At 40.4% G+C, this 21,941-nt stretch overlaps 1 protein-coding gene across 4 annotated transcripts; it reads right to left on the bottom strand.

Annotated features, from left to right (window-relative positions):
• Positions 1-137: 137 nt before the first annotated feature.
• ELMOD2 (ELMO domain containing 2) lies at positions 138-21,889 on the bottom strand. Of its 4 annotated transcripts, none has more exons than XM_070757745.1 (9): positions 21,748-21,889; positions 20,160-20,307; positions 18,902-18,930; positions 17,524-17,621; positions 16,167-16,296; positions 10,870-11,003; positions 10,577-10,645; positions 6,570-6,703; positions 138-3,376 (listed from the first exon to the last, which is right to left on the bottom strand). In XM_070757745.1, exons 1-9 carry the CDS (start codon positions 21,784-21,786, stop codon positions 3,225-3,227), a joined length of 933 nt encoding a protein of 310 aa, XP_070613846.1. In that variant the 5' UTR covers positions 21,787-21,889; the 3' UTR covers positions 138-3,224. The 4 variants fall into 4 exon arrangements, with proteins under 4 accessions (XP_070613846.1, XP_070613848.1, XP_070613849.1 ...); XM_070757747.1 differs by lacking the exon at positions 21,748-21,889 and adding an exon at positions 21,575-21,729; XM_070757748.1 differs by lacking the exon at positions 21,748-21,889 and adding an exon at positions 21,580-21,729.
• Between the last annotated feature and the right edge of the window lie 52 nt (positions 21,890-21,941).

The following is a 21,941-nucleotide window of genomic DNA, read 5'->3' as shown; positions in this document are numbered from 1 at the left end:
TTCTAATAATTTTCCAGGGGATTTGTCTTCATGTGAAGAAACACTGCTCCTCTATACATGAAGGCGATAGGACCATTATACTTAAATCCATGATCCCTGAACATGAATCGTTGTAATGTAAAACAAAGAGGGATGAATGAGTAGAAGAAAAGCATTTATTTAAATTTATATACATGAGACAATGTACATATCAAGGTAGAACGCAGGCAATAAAAATTACAACTACAGCATACTGTATCAAAACAGTAATTTTGAATTATTTCATCTTAACATTCTCATTCCAATGTAGAGCCATATTTTTTATTGCTTTTATAACCACATGCTCTAGTGGGCACAATTTGCCTTAAATTGGTCTCCGTTCACACAGTTTTTCACAATAAAAAAAAGAGAAAGACAATTAGAACATAGAAAAAGCACATATATGTACCGTATATCCCATTTTTCATTGAGGAGCTCAGGGTAATGGAGAATAAATAGCCCCATGATGCTCAATGTTTTAAAATTGATGAGTTTCCATACCTTTTCCATACCTTTTCGCCATATTGTTTTCATTAATACCAAAGAAACGACATAGGACAGATGCAAATAGAAATAGAAGAAAAATGAACAGGGCATAGCATTGAATGCTGACATGCATTTGTAATAATGAGAAGTCAAGCAGCAGCAACATTCAAAGTTGCAATGAAATATTTATAGCCTTGTGAGCTAGCCATTGATTTTTATAATGCTCTCCTCTTACTTGAGGAATCAATTGAATGTTTTCATCTAATTTTCTTGGGCAATTTTACTATATTTTTATGTTCTTGCTCATTTTCAGAGGTCAAGCTATTCGCAAATTGCACAACATAAATTTATTTCATATCAAATTCTCTTTTAGGAATTGCCCATTTCATAATATAATTGAAAGGAATTTACAAGAGTTTTCTCATGTGATTATAAATTCACTTATAAATATGAACAAAAGATATCCTGAAACACTGTAATAGATACCCATCCTTTGGGGGATTGGGGAACACTTGGGCATTGAAAGAGGTTTAGTTTTATCATTGCCCTGAATATAAATGCAACAATGATGCATTAGTCGACCTTGCCTGGTTTATTTATGGCAAAGGCAGTAAATTGATCTCATACTACAGTTCAGCCTCAAACTCTGGACAATCATTCCAAATGGATTTAGAGAATAGTCTTTTAAGAAATACGTAATGAGAATGCTTTGCGGAAAAGGAAAAAAGAAATCTGCCTGAATTTTAAAAAGAACATAATAGATACTGCAATGGTTGCTACCCCAATTTCACATTATCTTAAATCAAAAAGGCATATTTCAATTTTTATAAAAGCTTAAAATCACCATATTGACTCAATATAGATCATTCTCCATATATACTTCAACGCTTCATATCTTTGCTTGTCCAGTCCTATTCAAACAAATGTTATAATTATTTAACTTCTTCCCATGCAGAGACACTGAAAGAGAGACAAATGTTTCTTACTCGACATCAAGTAATAATTGGTATCTTGCTACATCAAAAATCATTTTTCAAAGCCTCGATCAAATGGACTTTGCACACCACTGATATAAATCTGTTTAGTGAAAATTCTCAATTATAACTATTAGCAGCTGTAAAAACATCACGCTGGGTGAAACAGGATATATGTTCATGCCTTCTTTCAAATTTTGTTTAATATGTTTTTCCATTTAACATAAACATGTTTTTGTATCATGAACCTAGAGATAGATTAACACTATTTTCTGCTTTAAATATTTTAACATTCTCTTTATATTTTATTAAATATTATTTATTAATATGAGGATCTTAAGTAGTGAGTATGAAAGTTTTCCAAGCACCCACAAGGAATGTCTCAATTTTGAAGTTTTACCTTTAAATGTTGATAAATCATATTCAGACATTTTCTGATGACAACATTCTATATATGCCCCATGCTTACAAAGGGAGACAAATATTGTTTTAAAGCCTCCATTTTATAAGGATGGTGTTTCAGCATATAGGTAGTTTCAACTTAGAATTGTTTAACGACCATTTGAAGTTCCCACTGCAATATAAAAAGTGACTTACAATCAATCCTTGCACTTATGACCCCCACAGCCATGCAATGCTGATTTGGGCAGTTGGCAATCGGCATGAAAATATAATTACCCCTTGTAACTTTTCCAGGTGGTTTCCAACAAGTGTAATGAGAGAAGCTGCATTTGCTTAATGACCATGTGATTTGCTTAATGACTGCAGTAAAAGAGCGATAAAATTAGGTGCAACCCATTTAATGACTGTGTCATTGTGAAGGAACGTACAGTCCCAATTGTGGTTGTTAAGTCAAGCACTACTTGTAAGAGGTTGCAGCCCTTCACACAAAAATGGGAACTAATTCATATATCATATTTTTAAGACCATAAGATGCACTGGTGTATAAGACGCGCCAAGATTTCAAAGAGGTAAATAAGAAAAAAAGTTTGTCTTCCCCGCCCCCTGCGCTCCCCATTTTTTGCAAAAACGGGCATGGTTTTTTTTGCAACAAATGGGGTGGGCAGAGAGTTTGGGAGTCCTGCAGAGTGCTTTTGGGGGCTGGGGAAGGCAGAAACGCCCGGGGGGTTTGCCTTTTTTACAAAAATGGGGGCGTTTTTGCCTTCCCCCAGCCCCCAGGAGCACTTTGCAGGCCTCCCAAACCCTCTGCACACCCCATTTTTGAGAAAAAGGACCCATTTTTTGCAAAAAATGAGACATGGGGCAAGGCTTCAGAGGCCATTCAAGTAACATATTACTTATTGATGTATATATTCTTTTCCAAATCATAATTGAGCACTAGAGCTTCCATATTTGAAAAGAACAAGATATATACTATTAAAAAAATCTAGAACAAATTTTCTATTAATGAAGTATCGTAGCCTCTTTTTCTGTAAACCAAACACCAAATTTGTATGTGAAGCTATTATTGAGCAACATGATAAAGTTCAACAATTATTTTACACCTTCTACTAAGTGTAGAAAAAATGTGAGGTTCTATGATCCGACGAGGATCTTTATATTTAAAAAATTATCTTTAGAGTACAATGTTCAGTCTTAAATAAGCATTGATTGTCCAAGCATTTTCTATAAAAATAATAATGGATGTATAAACCTTTGAGGAATAAATGAAGTTTTTGGTTGAATACCAGAGTTTTGATCAAGTGCATAATATTTATGTACAGAACTCAAAAGAATCACACATTTCTAGTTTTCAGTTTTTAAGGCAAGGACCACATCATAATCCAGGAGTTGTCTTTTGATTTTGTCATGAAACTTCTCTCTGTACTGGTTGAAATACATAATACTCTCCGGCTTCTCTTCAAACCAAAAGTTGTCAAATTCATAAGTCAAATAACCTGTTGGAAAAAAAACATAAAAATCAAATACTTATTGTGAGAATATGCTGTATTTTTCAAAGTATAAGGCACACCTTTTTCCTGCCCAAGAGGCTGAAAATTTGGGTGCATCTTATACTCTGAATGTAGCTTTTTTCAAAGCTTTTTTTTTCAGCTCTAACTAGGTGCTAACTATTTTATTTATTTATTTATTTATTCATTCATTCATTCATTTATTTGGTTTGTATGCCGCCCCTCTCCGCAGACTCGGGGCGGCTAACAACAATGATAAAAACAGCATGTAGAAATCCAATTAATAAAACAACTAAAAACCCTTATAATAAAACCAAACATACACATAAACATACCATGCATAACTTGTAATGGCCTAGGGGGAAGGAATATCTTAACTCCCCCATGCCTGGGGGCATAAATGAGTCTTGAGTAGTTTACGAAAGACAGAGAGGGTAGGGGCAGTTCTAATCTCCGGGGAGAGTTGGTTCCAGAGGGCCAGGGCCGCCACAGAGAAGGCGCTTCCCCTGGGGCCCACCAAACAACATTGTTTAGTCGACGGGACCCGGAGAAGGCCAACTCTGTGGCACTTTATCGGTCGCTGGGATTCGTGCGGTAGCAGGCGATTCCGGAGGTAATCTGGTCCCATGCCATGTAGGGCTTTAAAGGTCATGACCAACACTTTGAATTGTGACCGGAAACTGATCAGCAGGCAATGCAAGCCATGGAGTGTTGAAGAAACGTGGGCGAATCTTAGAAGCCCCACGACGGCTCTCGCGGCTGCGTTCTGCACGATCTGAACTTTCCGAACACTTTTCAAAGGTAGCCCCATGTAGATCTTCCCAACTCTTACCTTGCAGGCTCTTTCATTCTTACTCTCTGTGAAAAATGTTTTCCAAAACCTGTTTTTGATTTTTTTTCATTGCTCTAACTTGCTCCTAATGTTTCTTTCCAGCCCTAACCAGGTGCTAACGATGTTCCCAGCTCTTACCAGCTTGCAAGCCCTTTCATTGTTACTCTCTCCGAATAAGGTTTTTTTTAAGCCCTAACCAGGGGATAAAATAATGTGCTCAAGCTGACCAAAATAAGAATGCCAGCTAGATGAATATCTGGTAGGCTGATTTTTTCTCCCCATTTTCCTCCCCAAAAACTAAGGTGAGTCTTATACTCTGAAAAAATACGGTAATATTAGAAATAAGGAAAACATTTTGTCCATTATTCAAACTAGTTACTTAAGTACATTTGAATATCTCCCCAGGGCCTATACAATTTATGTATGGTATGTTTGTTTGTATGTATGTCTGCTTAATAATGGGGTTTTTAAATATTTTAAATTGTAAATTATTAGATTTGTTATGAACTCTTTTATTGTGTTGTGAGCCGCCCCGAGTCTACGGAGAGGGGCGGCATACAAATCTAATTAATAATAATAATAATAATAATAATAATAATAATAATAATAATAATAATAGTTTTGCTGAATCAAGCCAAAGCCTCTCACAAAATTGGAAAGAATTGAGGCTCAGGATCAACTGTCCTTGAAAGATCTGTCTACAAATGTTTAAAACTATCCATATTACCAGCATAGCTTGTGATAATTCCACAATTAGGAAGGGAGTGAGGAAATGCTGTATTTTGCCTGTTCAAAATCAGGAAATGGTTAGATTATACCAGTGTTTCTCAAATAGTGGGGCGGCCCCCCCGGGGGGACGCAGAGCGATTCCAGGGGAAGCGTGTGACCCCAGGGCAGGGGTTTTGCACGGAACAATAAGCACACAACACAAAATAGGAGATATGAAGTGCAGATAACAAACCTTTACGAGACACCATAGAAAAATATTTAACAGGGCTGAAAAGAAAGGAGGAGAAAGATGGAGATAGTGAGACAAACGTAAGTCTCCTGAAAGCTAAGACAAGGAAATATGAAGCATATGTAATGCTTGGCTTCACTGTGACTATGGTGGGAGACGAGGAAAGATTAGTATGTCTACTGTGTCTAAGGGGAAGAGCCTTCTCTGTGGCGGCCCCGACCCTCTGGAATCAACTCCCCCCAGAGATTAGAACGGCCCCCACCCTCCTTGTCTTTTGCAAATTACTCAAGACCCACCTTTGTCGCCAGGCATGGGGGAGTTAGGATATTCCTTCCCCTAGGCCATTACAAGTTATGTATGGTATGTTTGTGTGTGTGTTTGGTTTTTATAATAAGGGTTTTTAGTTGTTTTATTAAATTGAATTGTTACATGTTGTTTTTATCATTGTTGTTAGTCACCCTGAGTCTGCAGAGAGGGGCGGCATACAAATCCAATAAATAAAATAAATAAATATTGGCAGCGGACAGCATGAAGACAAATAAATCAAGGCATCACCTAAACACATTCCATCCCAATCATGCTGATAAGTTTTTTCCGCGAAAATGTACTAAATATTGCAAACCATCGTCCCAGCGGAGAGTTGGGGGAGTACAAAATGTTTACTTCTTCCTGGGGGGAGACGTAACAAAATAATTGCGAAACACTGGATTATACCCATTCAATTTTCGGATATAAACTTGTTCAATTTCACCATGTCATACATGTTATAACTCTTGATCATCTTCTCTTTGTTTACTCTCCCCCAGTTTCGAACAATCAAAGAAAATATGGGAGCAGATTCACTTAATAACTGCAGTAATTCGCTTAACAACTATGGCAAAAAAAAGTTATAAAATTGGGAAGGAATTATTTAGCATCCGCCTACCTTAGCAGTCGAAATTCTGCCCCCAATTGTGGTAGTAAGTTGAGGGTTACCTGTATTTTCATTTCAATTTTCAGTGCAAAGAAGATTGACAACAATTGACAACTATGCTACATGATACTGAAGCTACACCAATGGTCCAAAAGTGTTTCCTGACAAAGACTAAACTACTTTAGGAGGGATTCTCTTAGCTTGTATATGATTCTGCGTTTTTTCATATTTTTAATGTTGTTTGGGGTTTTAAACTAGGTTAATAGCTGAGAGACATCTGATTATACCAAGGTAGAAATCTGACTTACCTTGCAATAAACTTTGCAACAAAAATGCGACACTTTTTCCAAATATTTCTATAACAATTTAAACAGGGTGGTACTTAATATGGTAATAAAAATTTCTAAGCAGATCGTAGAATAGCATCCTCCAAAAATATAAACACCAACCATCTCTGTAAAGTATTGCAAATACTCACAGTAAAACTGATGGAAATCATTCAGCTGAGGAGCACCAGGAACCAAATTGTAAAAGTGGGTTTTTAAAAGTCCTTTGATTAACAAACTGTAAGCCATCTCTGTCAAATTGATTCCAACGATTGCATAAGAGTATCTGCAATAAACAAACAAATTTATTTATTTTATTTATTGGATTTGTATGCCGCCCCACTCTGCAGACTCGGGGCGGCTAACAACAATGATAAAAAATAACATGTAACAATCCAATTTAATAAAACAACTAAAAACCCTTATTATAAAAACCCCCTTATTATAAAAACCAAACATACAAACAAACATACCATACATAACTTGTAATGGCCTAGGGGAAGGAATATCCTAACTCTCCCATGCCTGGCGACAAAGGTGGGTCTTGAGTAATTTGCGAAAGACAAGGAGGGTGGGGGCCGTTCTAATCTCTGGGGGGAGTTGATTCCAGAGGGCCGGGGCCGCCACAGAGAAGGCTCTTCCCCTGGGGCCCGTCAAACGACATTGTTTGGTCGACGGGACCCGGAGAAGGCCAACTCTGTGGGACCTTATTGGCCGCTGGGATTTGTGCGGTAGAAGGCGGTTCTGGATGTATTCTGGCCCAATGCCATGTGGGGCTTTAAAGGTCATTACCAACACTTTGAATTGTTACCGGAAACCGATCGGCAGCCAGTGCAGGCCGCGGAATGTTGCAGAAACGTGGGCGAATCTAGGAAGCCCCACGATGGCTCTCAAATACCTACATATATATTTCCTTCTTAATAGAATGAAACCATCTCAATCACCTTTGTATATTTATTTGGGATGTTCTTAGAGTTATCCTTATCATCAACAATCTAAGTCAGCGTTTCCCAACCGGTGTGCCGTGGCACACTAGTGTGCCGCGAGACATGGCCAGGTGTGCCGCGAAGTCTTTGGAAGCTCCAGCTGGGCGGGGCGCTGCCAGTGCCGGACCGCCAGTGCCTCCGACCTGGAGCTCCCACTCGCAGCTGTCCCCCGGCTGCTGCCCGATGCAGCTGTTTCCGGAGCTCTCCTGCTGGGCCCCACAGAAGGAAGGCGGGGAAAAGGAGGCAGGGTCGGGGAGGTGCGGCAGTAGGAGTAAAGGGAGCCGCGGCTGCCCCTGCCTCCCCACGGTGCCTCCGGCCAAACGCGCCCCTGGCTTCTCTGCCCTGCCCCATTGCCCGCCCGATCCGCCCACTCGCCGCCGCCGCCTCCTGTCTTGGGGCGCGATCTGCCCCCTCTCCTCCGCCGCCGGAGAGAGAATGGAGGGCGCCGTTGTCTTCGCCTCCGCCCGCCGGCTCTGCAACTAAGAGGCGGCAACCATCAACCCCCTCGCCCTCCCAGACGTCCCCAGCGCCCGGCCACGCGCCGCCTCCCGTTAGCCCGGCCGACTTTTCCCTGCTGCCATTTTCTCTTCATGGCGCAAAGCCACACAATCCCGGACTCCCGGATCGCTCACTTCTCTGGCCAGCAAGCTGGCTGCCCGGCGCGGCACTTTCCTGGGCAGATGGCTTTGCTGACCGGAGAAGCGAGCGATCCGGGAGTCCGGGACTGTGTGGCTTTGCGCCATGAAGAGAAAACGGCAGCAGGGAAAAGTCGGCCGGGCTAACGGGAGGCGGCGCGTGGCTGGGTGCTGGGGACGTCTGGGAGGGCGAGGGGGCTGATGGCTGCTGCCTCTTAGCTGCAGAGCCGGCGGGCGGCGGCGAAGACAACGGCGCCCTCCATTCTCTCTCCGGCTCTCTCTCTCTCTTTCTTTTTCTCTCTGTTGCTGGCGTGATGAACGAGAGAGAAAGAGAGAGAGAGAAAAAGGATGGGAGAGAGAATGAGAGAGAAAGAAAGCAAGAGAAAGAGAGGGAAAGAAAGCAAGAGAGAGAGAGAAAGAGAGAGGGGAAGGAGGGAGATGGAAAGACATAGAGGAAGGGAAGGAGGGAGAGAGAAAGAGAGAAAAAAAGAGAGGAAGAAAGAAAGAGGGATGGAGAAAGAGAAAGAAGGGAAGGAAGGAAGAGAGAGAAAGAGGGAGAAATAGAGTGAAATGGAGGAAGAGATATTTTTTTTGTCCAAACTTTTCTTTAGCCCCCCCACCCCCTCCCCCATTCAGTGTTCCCCAGAATTTTGAAAATATGAATAATGTGCCACGGCTCAAAAAAGGTTGGGAAACACTGATCTAAGTGATCTCCATGATAGGGTCAATTTATCAACTAGGGATAGTCCTTGCTTAATGACTGGTTGCTTAGTGACCATTTGAAGTTAGGTCACTTACAACTTAATTTTTGAAGTCCTGACAGCTCCATTTCCCCACCCATAGTCACATGACTGCATTTTAGGTACTTGGCAATCAGCTTGGACTTACCATTGTTTGCAAAGTCCCGTGGTCATGTGACCACCATTTTCAGTGGGGGTGGGGGTTTTGCCAGTTTTTGTTGACTTCCAGCAAAAAAAATCTCATTGAGAAAAACAGATTCGTTTAATGATCCTGTGGGCTTTCCCTTAACAACTATGGCATTCACTTAACAATCACAGTTTTTAAAATTACCATGGCATTTCTTTAGCAACCAGTGCAAAAAAATGTAATAAAATTGGGTAATTCCAGAGTCGATCATGATCATAAATTGAAGATGACCATATCTCCTTTCCTGGGGAGAAACAGTCTCTCTATAATGGTTCAAGCATTGATAACCTTACGTTTCAAACACTGCAATGCAACCTAAGTGGAGCCCATCCTTTATTTGGTTTGAAAGTTCAAGATGGAGCAGAATGCAGTGGCTAGGTTGCTGAATAGGGCACACAGCCATGTACAATATGCTTTTGTTAAAGCATATCAAAAGAAAACTATTTTTATTGTAGAAATTACAGTGGTACCTCGACATACGAGTTTAATTCATTCCAGACCTGAGCTCGTATGTCGATCCACTCGCATCTCGAACGAATGCCTTTAGACTTTGTTTTTCGCGCCGAGATAACTGGAAGCAAGGAATTCTTGCGCCACCTAGTGGAAGCTCGGCTCGTATCCCGAATTTGAGCTCGGGTGTCGAACAGAAATTTTGCTTGCGTCTCGGCTCATAACTTGGAATACTCGCATGTGGAGCAGCTCGTATCTAGAGGTACTACTGTACTGACTTATTTTTACAAACACACACACACACCTTGAAATTAATTCTTGAAAAATAGGGTTAATTGGGGGAAAGATCAGAAGCAACGTGAGGAAATATTATTTTTCTGAAAGAGTAGTAGATACTTGGAACAAACTTCCAGCAGACGTGGTTGGTAAATCCACAGTAACTGAATTTAAACATATCTGGGATAAACATACAGTGATACCTCGTCTTACAAACGCCTCATGATACAAACTTTTTGAGATACAAACCCGGGGTTTAAGATTTTTTTGCCTCTTCTTACAAACTATTTTCACCTTACAAACCTACCGCCGCCGCTGGGATGCCCCACCTCTGGACTTCCGTTGCCAGCGAAGCACCCGTTTTTGTGCTGTTGGGATTCCCCTGAGGCTCCCTTCCATGGGAAACCCCACCTCTGGACTTCCGTGTTTTTGTGATGCTGCAGGGGAATCCCAACAGGGGAATCCCAGCAACACAAAAACGGGCGCTTCGCTGGCAACGGAAGTCTGGAGGTGGGGTTTCCCATGGAGGGGAGCCTCAGGGGAATCCCAGCAGTGCAAAAATGGGTGCTTCGGCTGGCAAAAGGGGTGAATTTTCTGCTTGCACACATTAATTGCTTTTCCATTGATTCCTATGGGAAATATTGTTTCGTCTTACAAACTTTTCACCTTAAGAACCTTGTCCCGGAACCAATTAAGTTTGTAAGACAAGGTATCACTGTATATCCATCCTAAGATAAAATACAGGAAATAGTATAAAGGCAGACTAGATGGACCATGAGGTCATTTTCTGCTGTCAATCTTCTATGTTTCTATAAAGTAATTACTACATGAAGGCTTGGTTTTCCTTCATCTTTTAAAAAATAAAATAACTGAGATGCCACTTACCCAAGTTTTGGATGATTTGAACGAACAAGGATTCGACGAGCTTCATGAGGATAATGTTTACTAAAATATCTGACAGAGACACAAAATTATTATTCACTGCAGTTAATTGCTCTGAACTATTAAACTGAGTTAAAATGTTAACATTCGCGTTATCTTGAAGACAAATTACCATATCTGATTTGAACGAATCAATAACGTATCTTCCATTAACAGCAGTAAATACATAGCCAAAGTAAGCTATCATATTTTAACTTTAAATCATGGGAAAGTATACTTATATACTTTATACTTACAAAAGATTAGTTAATCCTAGCATTCCCATTCCTCTGAAGTCTGTTTTAGGGTCATCACCTTGGAAACCAATATCGCACCATTGCTTTGTGATTCTGGCCTTCAGTTTTTCATGGGGCATTAACAAATTCCAGAGCTGCGCAAATATGATTCTATTAATTATATTTCTAAAATCATTTTAAGTTATTCTCATTCTTATGGAATAAATTCATGCAATGTCTACTTTAAAAAGCAAAATCATATCGCTTAAGTACTCACACAAAACAATCATAAAAACATTACCGCAATGTCTACCTATAATAGTAGCCTGCCATGCCTACAAATCAAAGAGTTCCTGCTGTACCAATTTCTCATTCACCATAAAACGTGGCTCACATATTTATTAACTAATTTATATGTTATCCATCTTACGACAACATTGAGAACTGAGGGACATACAACATGGGCTTTGTGGTACCAACAAGGACTTTGTAATATTATTGTACTTCCTAAGTAGCATTCATTTTCTTGTATTCTGTCTTATTAGTCTTTTTTTAAGTGTACATCTATTTTCTTGTATTTTGTCATATTATTATTATTATTATTATTATTATTATTATTATTATTATTATTATTAATAATTAGATTTGTATGCCGCCCCTCTCCGTAGACTCGGGGCGGCTCACAGCAATGATAAAAACAATATACAATGACAAATCTAATAGTTAGAATCTAAAATAACAATAATACGTTTAAAAAGTCTAAAAAACAAGAAACCCCAATATATAAAAAGCATACATACAGTCATATCATACACAAAAAAAACTACATAGGCAGGGGGAGATGTTTCAGTTCCCCCACGCTTGACGACAGAGGTGGGTTTTAAGGAGTTTACGAAAGGCAAGGAAGGTGGGGGCAGTTCTAATCTCTGGAGGGAGCTGACTCCAGAGGGTCGGAGCCGCCACAGAGAAGGCTCTTCCTCTGGGTCCCGCCAAACGACATTGTTTAGTTGACGGGACCCGGAGGTTAGGTTAGGTTTATTGGATTTATATGCCGCCCCTCTCCGCAAACTCGGGGCGGCTCACAACAATAATAAAAAAACCAGTACAGTACATAATACCAAATCCAATGCCCACCCATCTAGTTGCAATTTAAATTAATAATCTCATAAAAACAGTATACAGTGATCCCACGTTTATTGCGTCCCCAACCATTGCGAACAGGGTACTTCGCGATTTTTCAACCCGGAAGTCAAAATACCATCTACGCATGCGTGCCCGTTTTTTCTATGGGCACGCATGCGTAGATGGCAACCGGCTTCCCTGGGTCTTCCCCCTCTTGCTGGCGTCAGCGAGGAGTTTCCCCACCGCCCACGCAAACTCCTCGCTGCCGCCCGCCCTTCGCCCGCCCACGCGGTTCATTCTCGCCGCTTTCGAGCTGAGTCCTGAAGCGAATTCGCTCCAGGACTCAGCTCGAAAGCGCGGAGAGCCAGCGTGGACAAGCCGTTCGCTAGCGCTGGCTATCGGCGCTTTTGAGCTGAGTCCTGGAGCGAATTCGCTCCCGGACTCAGCTCGAAAGCGCCGATAGCCAGCGTGGACAAGCCATTCGCTAGCGCTGGCTATCGGCGCTTTTGAGCTGAGTCCGGAAGAGAATTCGCTCCCGGACTCAGCTCGAAAGCGCCGAGAGCCAGCGTGGACAAGCCGTTCGCTAGCGCTGGCTATCGGCGCTTTTGAGCTGAGTCCTGGAGCGAATTCGCTCCCGGACTCAGCTCGAAAGCGCCGAGAGCCAGCGCGGAGGAGCCGAAGATTGGGGGCGGCGCGGCTATTTTAAAATGTCGCCGCCGGCATGGGGGGCTTGCCAGCACCCCCCGGACCCCCAACCCGGGTTTGGGGGGCTGCTAGGAAGCCCCCCATGCCGGCGGCAAACAGCCGCGCTGCCCCCAATCTTCGGTTCCTCGCTAGCGCTGTGGGAGTAAAAACACCATCTGCACATGCGCAGATGGTGTTTTTACTTCCGCAGCGCTACTTCGCGAAAACCCGCTCGTTGCGGGGGGTCCTGGAACGGAACCCTCGCAACGAGCGGGGGATCACTGTATATAAAAAACAGGCACACAGTCAATCAATCAACAAAACAACATGGGCAAGGGGGAGGTGTTTTAGTTCCCCCATGCCTGACGGCAAAGGTGGGTCTTAAGGAGTTTACGAAAGGCAGGGAGGGTGGGGGCAATCCTAATCTCAGGGGGGAGCTGGTTCCAGAGGGTCGGGGCCCCCACAGAGAAGGCTCTTCCCCTGGGTCCCGCCAGACGACATTGTTTAGTCGACGGGACCCGGAGAAGGCCAACTCTGTGGGACCTAACCGGTCGCTGGGATTCGTGCAGCAGGAGGCGGTCCCGAAGATATTCTGGTCCGGTGCCATGAAGGGCTTTATGTCATAACCAACACTTTGAATTGTGACCGGAAACTGATCGGCAGCCAATGCAGACTGCGGAGTGTTGGAGTGATATGGGCATACTTGGAGAAGCCCATAATTGCTCTCGCAGCTGCATTCTGCACGATCTGAAGTTTCCGAACACTTTTCAAAGGTAGCCCCATGTAGAGAGCGTTACAGTAGTTGAGCCTCGAGGTGATGAGGGTATGAGTGACTGTGAGCAATGACTCCCAGTCCAAATAGGGCCGCAACTGGTGCACCAGGCGAACCTGGGCAAACGCCCCCCTCGCCACAGCTGAAAGGTGTTTTTCTAATGTGAGCTGTGGATCGAGGAGGACGCCCAAGTTGCGGACCCTCTCTGAGGGGGTCAATAATTTCCCCCCCAGGGTAATGGACGGACAGATAGAATTGTCCTTGGGAGGCAAAACCCACAGCCACTCCGTCTTGTCTGGGTTGAGTTTGAGTTTGTTGACACCCATCCAGGCCCAAACAGCCTCCAGGCACCGGCACATCACTTCCACTGCAGAGTTGGAGGAGACCAACTCTGTGGGACCTAACCAGTCGCTGGGATTCGTGCGGCAGAATGCAGTCTCGTAGATAATTATTCTTTTTTAATTGCAATCTTAACAATTTTTGAGAACCTTGCAAGCTGGATTGTGAAACTTCAGTAATGGTATCCTGTTCATCCTGATTGTACAATACATTGTAACATTCCTCAAACTGGAATAGCAAGTCCAGTCTACCATTCTTGCAAAACAGAAAGGGATTTCACCCAATGGGAAAGAGCTGAGGATCAGCTGAGCTCATGAAGGCACATTTGGGGGAATTACAGGGGCTTCCACAGTGGGTAAAACCACTCCTTACATCATCTAAGGGCTGGAACAAGGGTTGTTGTAAGCACAAAACTAGCCCCTTAGAATGGTTTTGACTGGGGTAGGTCCTCGGTTAACAACTGGCGGAATTTGTTTAATCATGCAATGGGGTTTGTTGGGATTATGGTTACTAAGCAATGTGGTCATGTAACATCTGGCTTTATGACTGCATTGCTTAATCCCACCTGTTGTAAGTCGAGAACTATCTTTAGTACAACCAATACTTTGTTCCTGCTATGAAAAAATTCCTGCCCATGTATTTTTTGTGTTCACAAATCAATTATTTTATAAAATGTTATAAAACCCCCCGGGACTTGCAACTTCCTGCCAGTTTTCCCACTCTCATCCATCTCAAGTGAACCAGACAGGAAACAGGCACTATAGAAAATATCCAGAGATACTTTGCTAGAAGAGCCCTCCACTCCTCACTCGCAATGGAATACCCTATGCAACTAGACTTACAATCCTAGGTTTAGAAAACTTAGAACTATGTTGTCTTAAACATAATCTAATCATAGCCCATAAAATTATCTGCTACAACATCCTTCCTGTCAATGACTACTTCGGCTTCAACCACAACAACACATGAGCACACAACAGATACAAACTTAAAGTAAAGCGCTCTAAACTTAACTGCAGGAAATATGACTTTAGTAACCGAGTAGTTGATGCATGGAACTCACTACCTGACTCCGTAGTATCATCGCCTAACCCCCAAAACTTTGCCTTTAGACTATCCACTGTTGACCTCTCCCGATTCCTAAGAGGTCAGTAAGGGGCGTGCATAAGTGCGCCAGAGTGCCTTCCACCCCCTACCCTATTGTTTCTCTTTTACTAGTATCATGTAAATAAATATTATTATATATTTGTATACCACCAATGTACACTTCACAAAACAAAATAAATAAATATATAAATATATAAATAAATATATAAATATATAGAATAAATATATATATACCGAGAGGAAAATAAGGAGCTATGATGTTCCTTCAATACACCAGGGTGATTCGACACAAAAATATGTAACCCTTCCCTGGTGCAGAGCTGAAGGGATTGGATACTGTAGCCTAGAGGATAATTCTCTGCCTTACAAGGCAAAAATTGCAGGTTCAAGTCCCAGTGGGTATGGCTAGCTGATGAGGCCAAAATAAAGCTGAAATAGATCTATCCTAGTCTCCCTTAATTTTCTAATTCAGCCAAAAAACTTCTACTTGACTGTAAAATTACATTAACAGAATTTTGGAAATCTGAAGAAACAAGCTTCACTTTCACCTGTTTGATCCATTAGGGTTGGATCCTTCCTAAGCTTCATTCTCTGTAGGCTTCTCCCTTTTGCGTCTAAACCAGGTGGGTTCTGACTTACCTTGCTTACCTTGCGGGCGCACCCAGGCAGTACTAAAAACTCAGCTTATGTGCATTTACAGAAGCAAAAAACAGCTTGTGTCAATGCACAAAACCTAAAAACAAGATGGCGGCACCTACAAGAGCCGGTTTGGGTGGTGGGGGTGTCCAGCCAGCATTGCTGCTGGTTCAGCGAGCTTGAAGAAATTCCCACTATCGGTCTAAAACAGCAGGAACTCCCTAATCATTCCCTAGGCAGCTTCTCATTTCCCCAAGGTCATTCATACATTCCATTACACCCACTGACTTCATTGTGGGAAACTGGCTTCTATTCAATTATTTGATATTTTAAAATGTTCTTACACCACAGTTACATACTCCAATATCTAATTATGTTAAGTACTTTTTATTGATTCTAGACAAGTTGGTAAATCAATTTTATTAAATGATACTTGGTGTTAATAACCGTAATAATATACTGTAATAATAACTGTAACAATATACTGTACCCATATATCCTTCTCCTCTTTATCAATTCTTTCTGTGCAACATTACTAACAAGAAATGTTGAGAATTACAGTAAATCTTGTATATAATTAATTCATTTTATTCTATGTTTTTTATATTACAAATTTAAATTGCTTAATTTTATAATACAGAAGTATTAAAATGTTCACCTCCATTAATTGCTCTTCATGTTCTTTATTGTCTGAATTATATACTTGTTTTTTGAGATCTTCTACTGCCAAACAGAGTTTCTTGTAGCCTGATATTTGGAGCAAAGCTGATTGTAGCTTTGAAGCAAATCTAAAATAAATTGAAAATTCAGAGAAGCCTAAGTAACATGTGATGCAATGTGAAACAACGTTCAATTGCAAAACAAATAGAATCAACAAAACCAAATGTTCTATGTCGGAAGTGAAACACAGTGATACGTCTTACGAACCCCTCGTCATACGAACTTTTCAAGATATGAACCCGGGGTTTAAGATTTTTTTGCCTCTTCTTCCGAACTATTTTCACCTTATGAACCCAAGCCACCGCCACTGGGAAACCCCACCTCCGGGTTTCCGGGTTTTTGCAATGCTGCAGGGGAATCCCAGCAGCGCAAAAACAGATGCTTCGCTGGCAACAGAAGTCCGGAGGTGGGGTTTCCCATGAAGGGGAGCCTTAGGGGAATCCCAGCAGCGCAAAAATGGGCGCTTCGGCTGGCAAAAGGGGTGAGTTTTGGGCTTGCACGCATTAATCGCTTTTCCATTGATTCCTATGGGAAACATTGTTTCATCTTACAAACTTTTCACCTTACGAACCTTGTCTCGGAACCAATTAAGTTCATAAGACAAGGTATCACTATATAAAATTTTCATTTTATAAATAATGTGTTTCCCCGAAAATAAGATCTGGTCTTATATTTGGGAGGGCCTTCAAAATAAGCATTAGAGCTTATTTTCAGGAAACCCCCTTGCACAGCACAAGAACAAAAGGAGAGTCCACGGAGAGGGGCGGCATACAAATCCAATAAATAAATAAATAAATAAATAAATAAATAAATAAATCTTGGATGATCAAAGTTTGGAATAATTTGAAGTCATGTTTAACAGTCATAAACAAGTGGCTGTACAAAAACATTATATACCAAGATATCCTACCTAGTTTTGACATATTATAATAATATACTGTATAATGTAAGACTATATACTCACTTCTTCAGTTATACAGCAAAGTTTCAAATAATCACCATTAATAAGGATATTATCTTTCACTGAGTAGAATATCTAATCAATTAGTTTTGGTGAAATCAATTTCAGCTAATTCTCTATTTATATCTATATAAATAAACAGCTTAATCACTTGTCTTATCCATGAGTAGAGTATTATGCATCATACAGTAAATTTGTAGTATTATGCATCATACAATAAATTTAATTATGAACTTACTTCTTTCACATTTTATCTAAAGATTGCTTTACCAAATAGCTATCCAAACAGACAAGCTTTTTCCTGTGATGGTAGCAGAACGTGTAACAGACATACCCTATATCTTTCTGTACTTTAATTTTTTTTTCTTCTATTATGCACGCAACACATTTTTCCACTTCATCTTCAGTAGTGTTCAAAGCATTTTTCAAGGACTAAACGAAACAAAGTAGAAAATTAAAGTTAAATTAAAAATTCACAATAGATAATATTGATAAGTAATGTTTAAAGTATCGGAAAATATCTGAATATTGTCAGTTAAAGTTTCCGTAGATTATGATGATCATTAATTTTTACTACTGGTTCAATTGATAATTTTGACCATAAGTTTGTGCATAAATTAACCTGTGTTAACAAACACTCCAAATAAAAGTAGGTTTTTAAACAGTAGAGCCATCTTTTAGTCTGAAGCAAGTGTTCAGCTTGAGTCTACGGAGAGGGGCAGCATACAAATCTAATAAATAATAATAATAATAAAAATAATAATTTAGAAAAATCTACCTAAGGACTCCTTTCCTAAGATGGCTGCTGAACAGTAGGAACTTTTCTTTTTCCTGATGATGATCTGCCAATTTTGCTGCCAAAACTGATTCTTTGGCAGGGTTGCTTCCTGGTTTTGAATGGGAGCACTTAAGAATGACCCAAGATAGCTTTTGGAAAGATGTGGACCCTTTTGGTAAAGGGAGTCTTGAAGATTCCAGTTCCTTTGGGAAAGTCACAGGGTATATATCTTCCTTTTGGCGGTTCATTTTCTTAAGCATGTTTGGGTTTTAACTTCACCTTTTGAATCCTGTGTTACTTTGCTTTTATCTTTAAAAGTTTATGTTTATTTATTTTAAGCCCCTGCTGGACAGCATCTCTTTGGATAGTGAAACTGCTTTTACTTGATTTAAATTTTTATTGGTCATTCACTAAAGGGATTTTGTATTTTATCAATCTGGAAAAGGTTTGGAGTTCATCTTTATTAATCTTTCAATCTTGGATTGAAATAGCAAGATAGTATCTTCCCTGCTCTTTTTCCCTTTTTCTTGTTTTGCCTAGTGACATAAGCTAAATTAAGTATGAGTGACTGGGTCAAAATTATCAAGTAAGCTTCTATGGATGAGAAAATGTAACAATAATAATTTACATAATTTTTCAATTGGAATGAAAAACATCAGAAGTTGCTAAAAAGTACCTTCCAATTGTTTACATTTTCAATGTAATTTGACACACTGTTCTTTGGCAATTTAACAGTTAAGCACCAACCCCAAATTACTCTGCTGGACATGTAAGAGAGCTAAGAATTATTGGAATCAGGTATGTATTTTAATTCAGAGAATTAAAAAACTGAATGTACACATGAAGCCAAGGTCTTTTCTTTAATGGACAAGCAAATAAAAATGTTAAGAAAAAGAGGGGGGAAAGCACTTTGTACACAGAACATATACCCTACCTTATGTTTTGATGATTCCAGTGAATATTCTGCAATGATAAGAGTTATTTTTATTAAAACTATTCACAAAATCCCAAATATTTTTTATGTTTACAAAGAATAAATTAGTGAACATTATACTGGTATTAACAAGCCTTGTAAATATGTTTATAACTCAGCAAAGACATGAATTAATGAATATTCAGGAAATATGACAAATAAACTAGAGATTTGAAACATAGAAACATAGAAGTCTGACGGCAGAAAAAGACCTCATGGTCCATCTAGTCTGCCCTTATACTATTTTCTGTATTTTATCTTAGGATGGATATATGTTTATCCCAGGCATGTTTAAATTCAGTTACTGTGGATTTATCTACCACATCTGCTGGAAGTTTGTTCCAAGGACCTACTACTCTTTCAGTAAAATAATATTTTCTCATGTTGCTTTTGATCTTTCCCCCAACTAACTTCAGATTGTGTCCCCTTGTTCTTGTGTTCACTTTCCTATTTGCTTATTGTTTATTATTATGTCTTTTGAACCATAAACTGTAGTTTGTTCTGAAAGCAACTGCAGTGGCAATTTGCATAATATAACAAACTAAATTGTAACAATAACTGTCATAGTGTGAGAGTCACCTTTACTCATTGCATGAGTTTTGTACATGCCCATGTTACTACTAGTATGGAATGTTTAGATTAGGCTATCATCAATAGAGCTACCGTAATTAAATGTAAAAGATAAGAAGGGAGTGGAAGCCCTAGGAAAGCAATGAAAGCACTAATATAGAGCTATGAAAAGCAAAAGTAGGTAGGACTTAAAAACAAATAGCTCAAATTAAACAAAATGAGAAATGGGGATAATAGCTCAAAATTCAGAAAACTAAGAAGAGTTAAAGGTTAGAGGGAAAGAGTCTAACGAAAAAAATCATAGAGGGATAACCTTGCTTAAAATAGCCTTAGCCCTGTGTTTAGCCTCTTTGAGGAAGACGGGCACTTTTGAAATAGGAAATGCAAATAAATATATAAACAATCCAACTATTACTGTTCCAGACTATATGGGAAAAAGACGCAATGTAAAGGTAAGCTAATAGTTAATGGTTCTGTCCCATGTATAACCAGATATTTGGCTTGCTATTACAAATATTACCAATAATTTAGATGCTACTGAACAACTTTTAAAAAGTTATGAAAATTACACAGGTTTTCAGATCAACTCTTTGCCTGTCTTTGGCCTATACAGAAGATTGTCATAATGGTGTATTTACATATTTATTACCTATTCCTAGTGTTCTTTTTGCATTTTTCCTTGTGCCATTGCAAATACGCTGCAGTTCACATTTTCCAGTTACCAGCCTTAAGATCCACTTTAGCCAAAACCGAAAGATATTTGTATAGAAATATCTCCATAGCTCTATAATCATTTTCTATAAAAACATAGAAAAGGGGAAAAGGTATCATAACAAGCCTTATAAAACCTGGCTACATTCTAATCTAGAGCAATTGTGCAACCTAATCGCCCTCATTTTTAAAATAAAAACTGAAATGGTAGCTCTTATTAATTGGTGATTTTACAGTAAATCTATTCATTCAATAAGCAAACAGCATATGCATGCCTATTGAAAAGTAAAGGATTTCAGGTCTATCCCTTTTAATTTCTACCTATCCCTTTGTTGCCTGTAAAGTTCTGGGTTTTTGATTTCATAATTTTTATTTGTTACCTAATGTTCCCCAACAAAGCACTCACATTTATCCGGCTGCTAATCCTCTCTACAAGCTATAAAGTTTTAACAGACCAGCAGAATAGTACTTTTAAAAAACAAGTTATTTGCATTGCCAACACTCCATAGTCTTGGCAATACCGGACTCCATAGTGTCATCCCTAAACCCCCAACACTTTACCCTTAGATTATCTACGGTTGACCTATCCAGATTCCTAAGAGGTCAGTAAGGGGCGAGTACAAGTGCACTAGAGTGCCTTCCGTCCCCTGTCCTATTGCTCTCCTATATCTCCTATACCTTTCCTCTATTCCTATATCTCTTCTTCTATTCTTTCATTGATACGTTCTATTACTATACCTTCTTTTCTATTCTTTCTTAGATATATTTTACTATGAGTATCTCCTCTATAACCTTCATCATGTATTTTACTATGTTTATGTAGATATATACCCACTAAAACCCTCATTGTGTATTGGACAAAATAAATAAATAAATACATTTCAATAACCTGCTCTCTGGTGGATTTTTTTTTTAAGGGTGCCAATAAAGATGCCAATTTTTTTTTCCTAATCTGGTTTGACCTAGCCCCTCAGTATTGCGTTGGCATCCTTCAGTCTCCAAAGACCATGGTCCATGCTCTAGATTTCCCACCTCAGTATACAAAGGCAAAAATTGTAGAAACGGCCTTAATCAACAATGCCTTACTACTGCAAAAATACGCGCATGTATCCTCCCTCGCTCCGCCTTCATAATGTGCCTTATCCCAGACGCTGATAACAAATCCCTTTCATTAGGCAGCTACCTGCACAGAACCGAGTCCCTATGAGGGTTTTCTCCACCACCCCACTCCCCCGGGGGGAGGTAGATTCCCTTATCCCCCCCCCTGCCCTCGGGTGCCCGCCCTCCTTTTAATCGTTACCAGCCTGATTACATCATTCCAGCGAACCCCAGCAAAACCGGCCGCATACTCGCTTCACCTTCCCCAGCAGTTCCTTCTTATGCTAAAAAGGAAGTTGCCTTGCCACAGGCCCGGAAGTGAGATGGGGCCGGGTAGGAGGGAACGCCATTTATCCCCCTCCTGTCATTTGGGAACCAGACGTGCAATTTCCTCACACACTTTTGTTTGTTTGTTTTTTCGTTCCCACCTCCCTTGAAAAGACTTGGACTGGCGCGTCGGCCTCCATGGAGACCGCAGAAAGCCCGCCAAAAAAAGGAGGATGCGACTCTGCTCCCCCCCTTTTTTTTTTGCACTGGGCGGGGCTTTCAAGTTATGGGATCAGGGCCGACAGCGAGAAGAGACCGGGAACTGCCGCCGCCGCCGCCGCCATTACAAGGCAAC

Source organism: Erythrolamprus reginae, chromosome 7, assembly GCF_031021105.1.
Source record: "Erythrolamprus reginae isolate rEryReg1 chromosome 7, rEryReg1.hap1, whole genome shotgun sequence".
Taxonomy (NCBI): Eukaryota; Metazoa; Chordata; class Lepidosauria; order Squamata; family Dipsadidae; genus Erythrolamprus; species Erythrolamprus reginae.
Note: the sequence above shows the minus strand (reverse complement) of the source record. Positions and strands in the feature narration are given on the sequence as shown.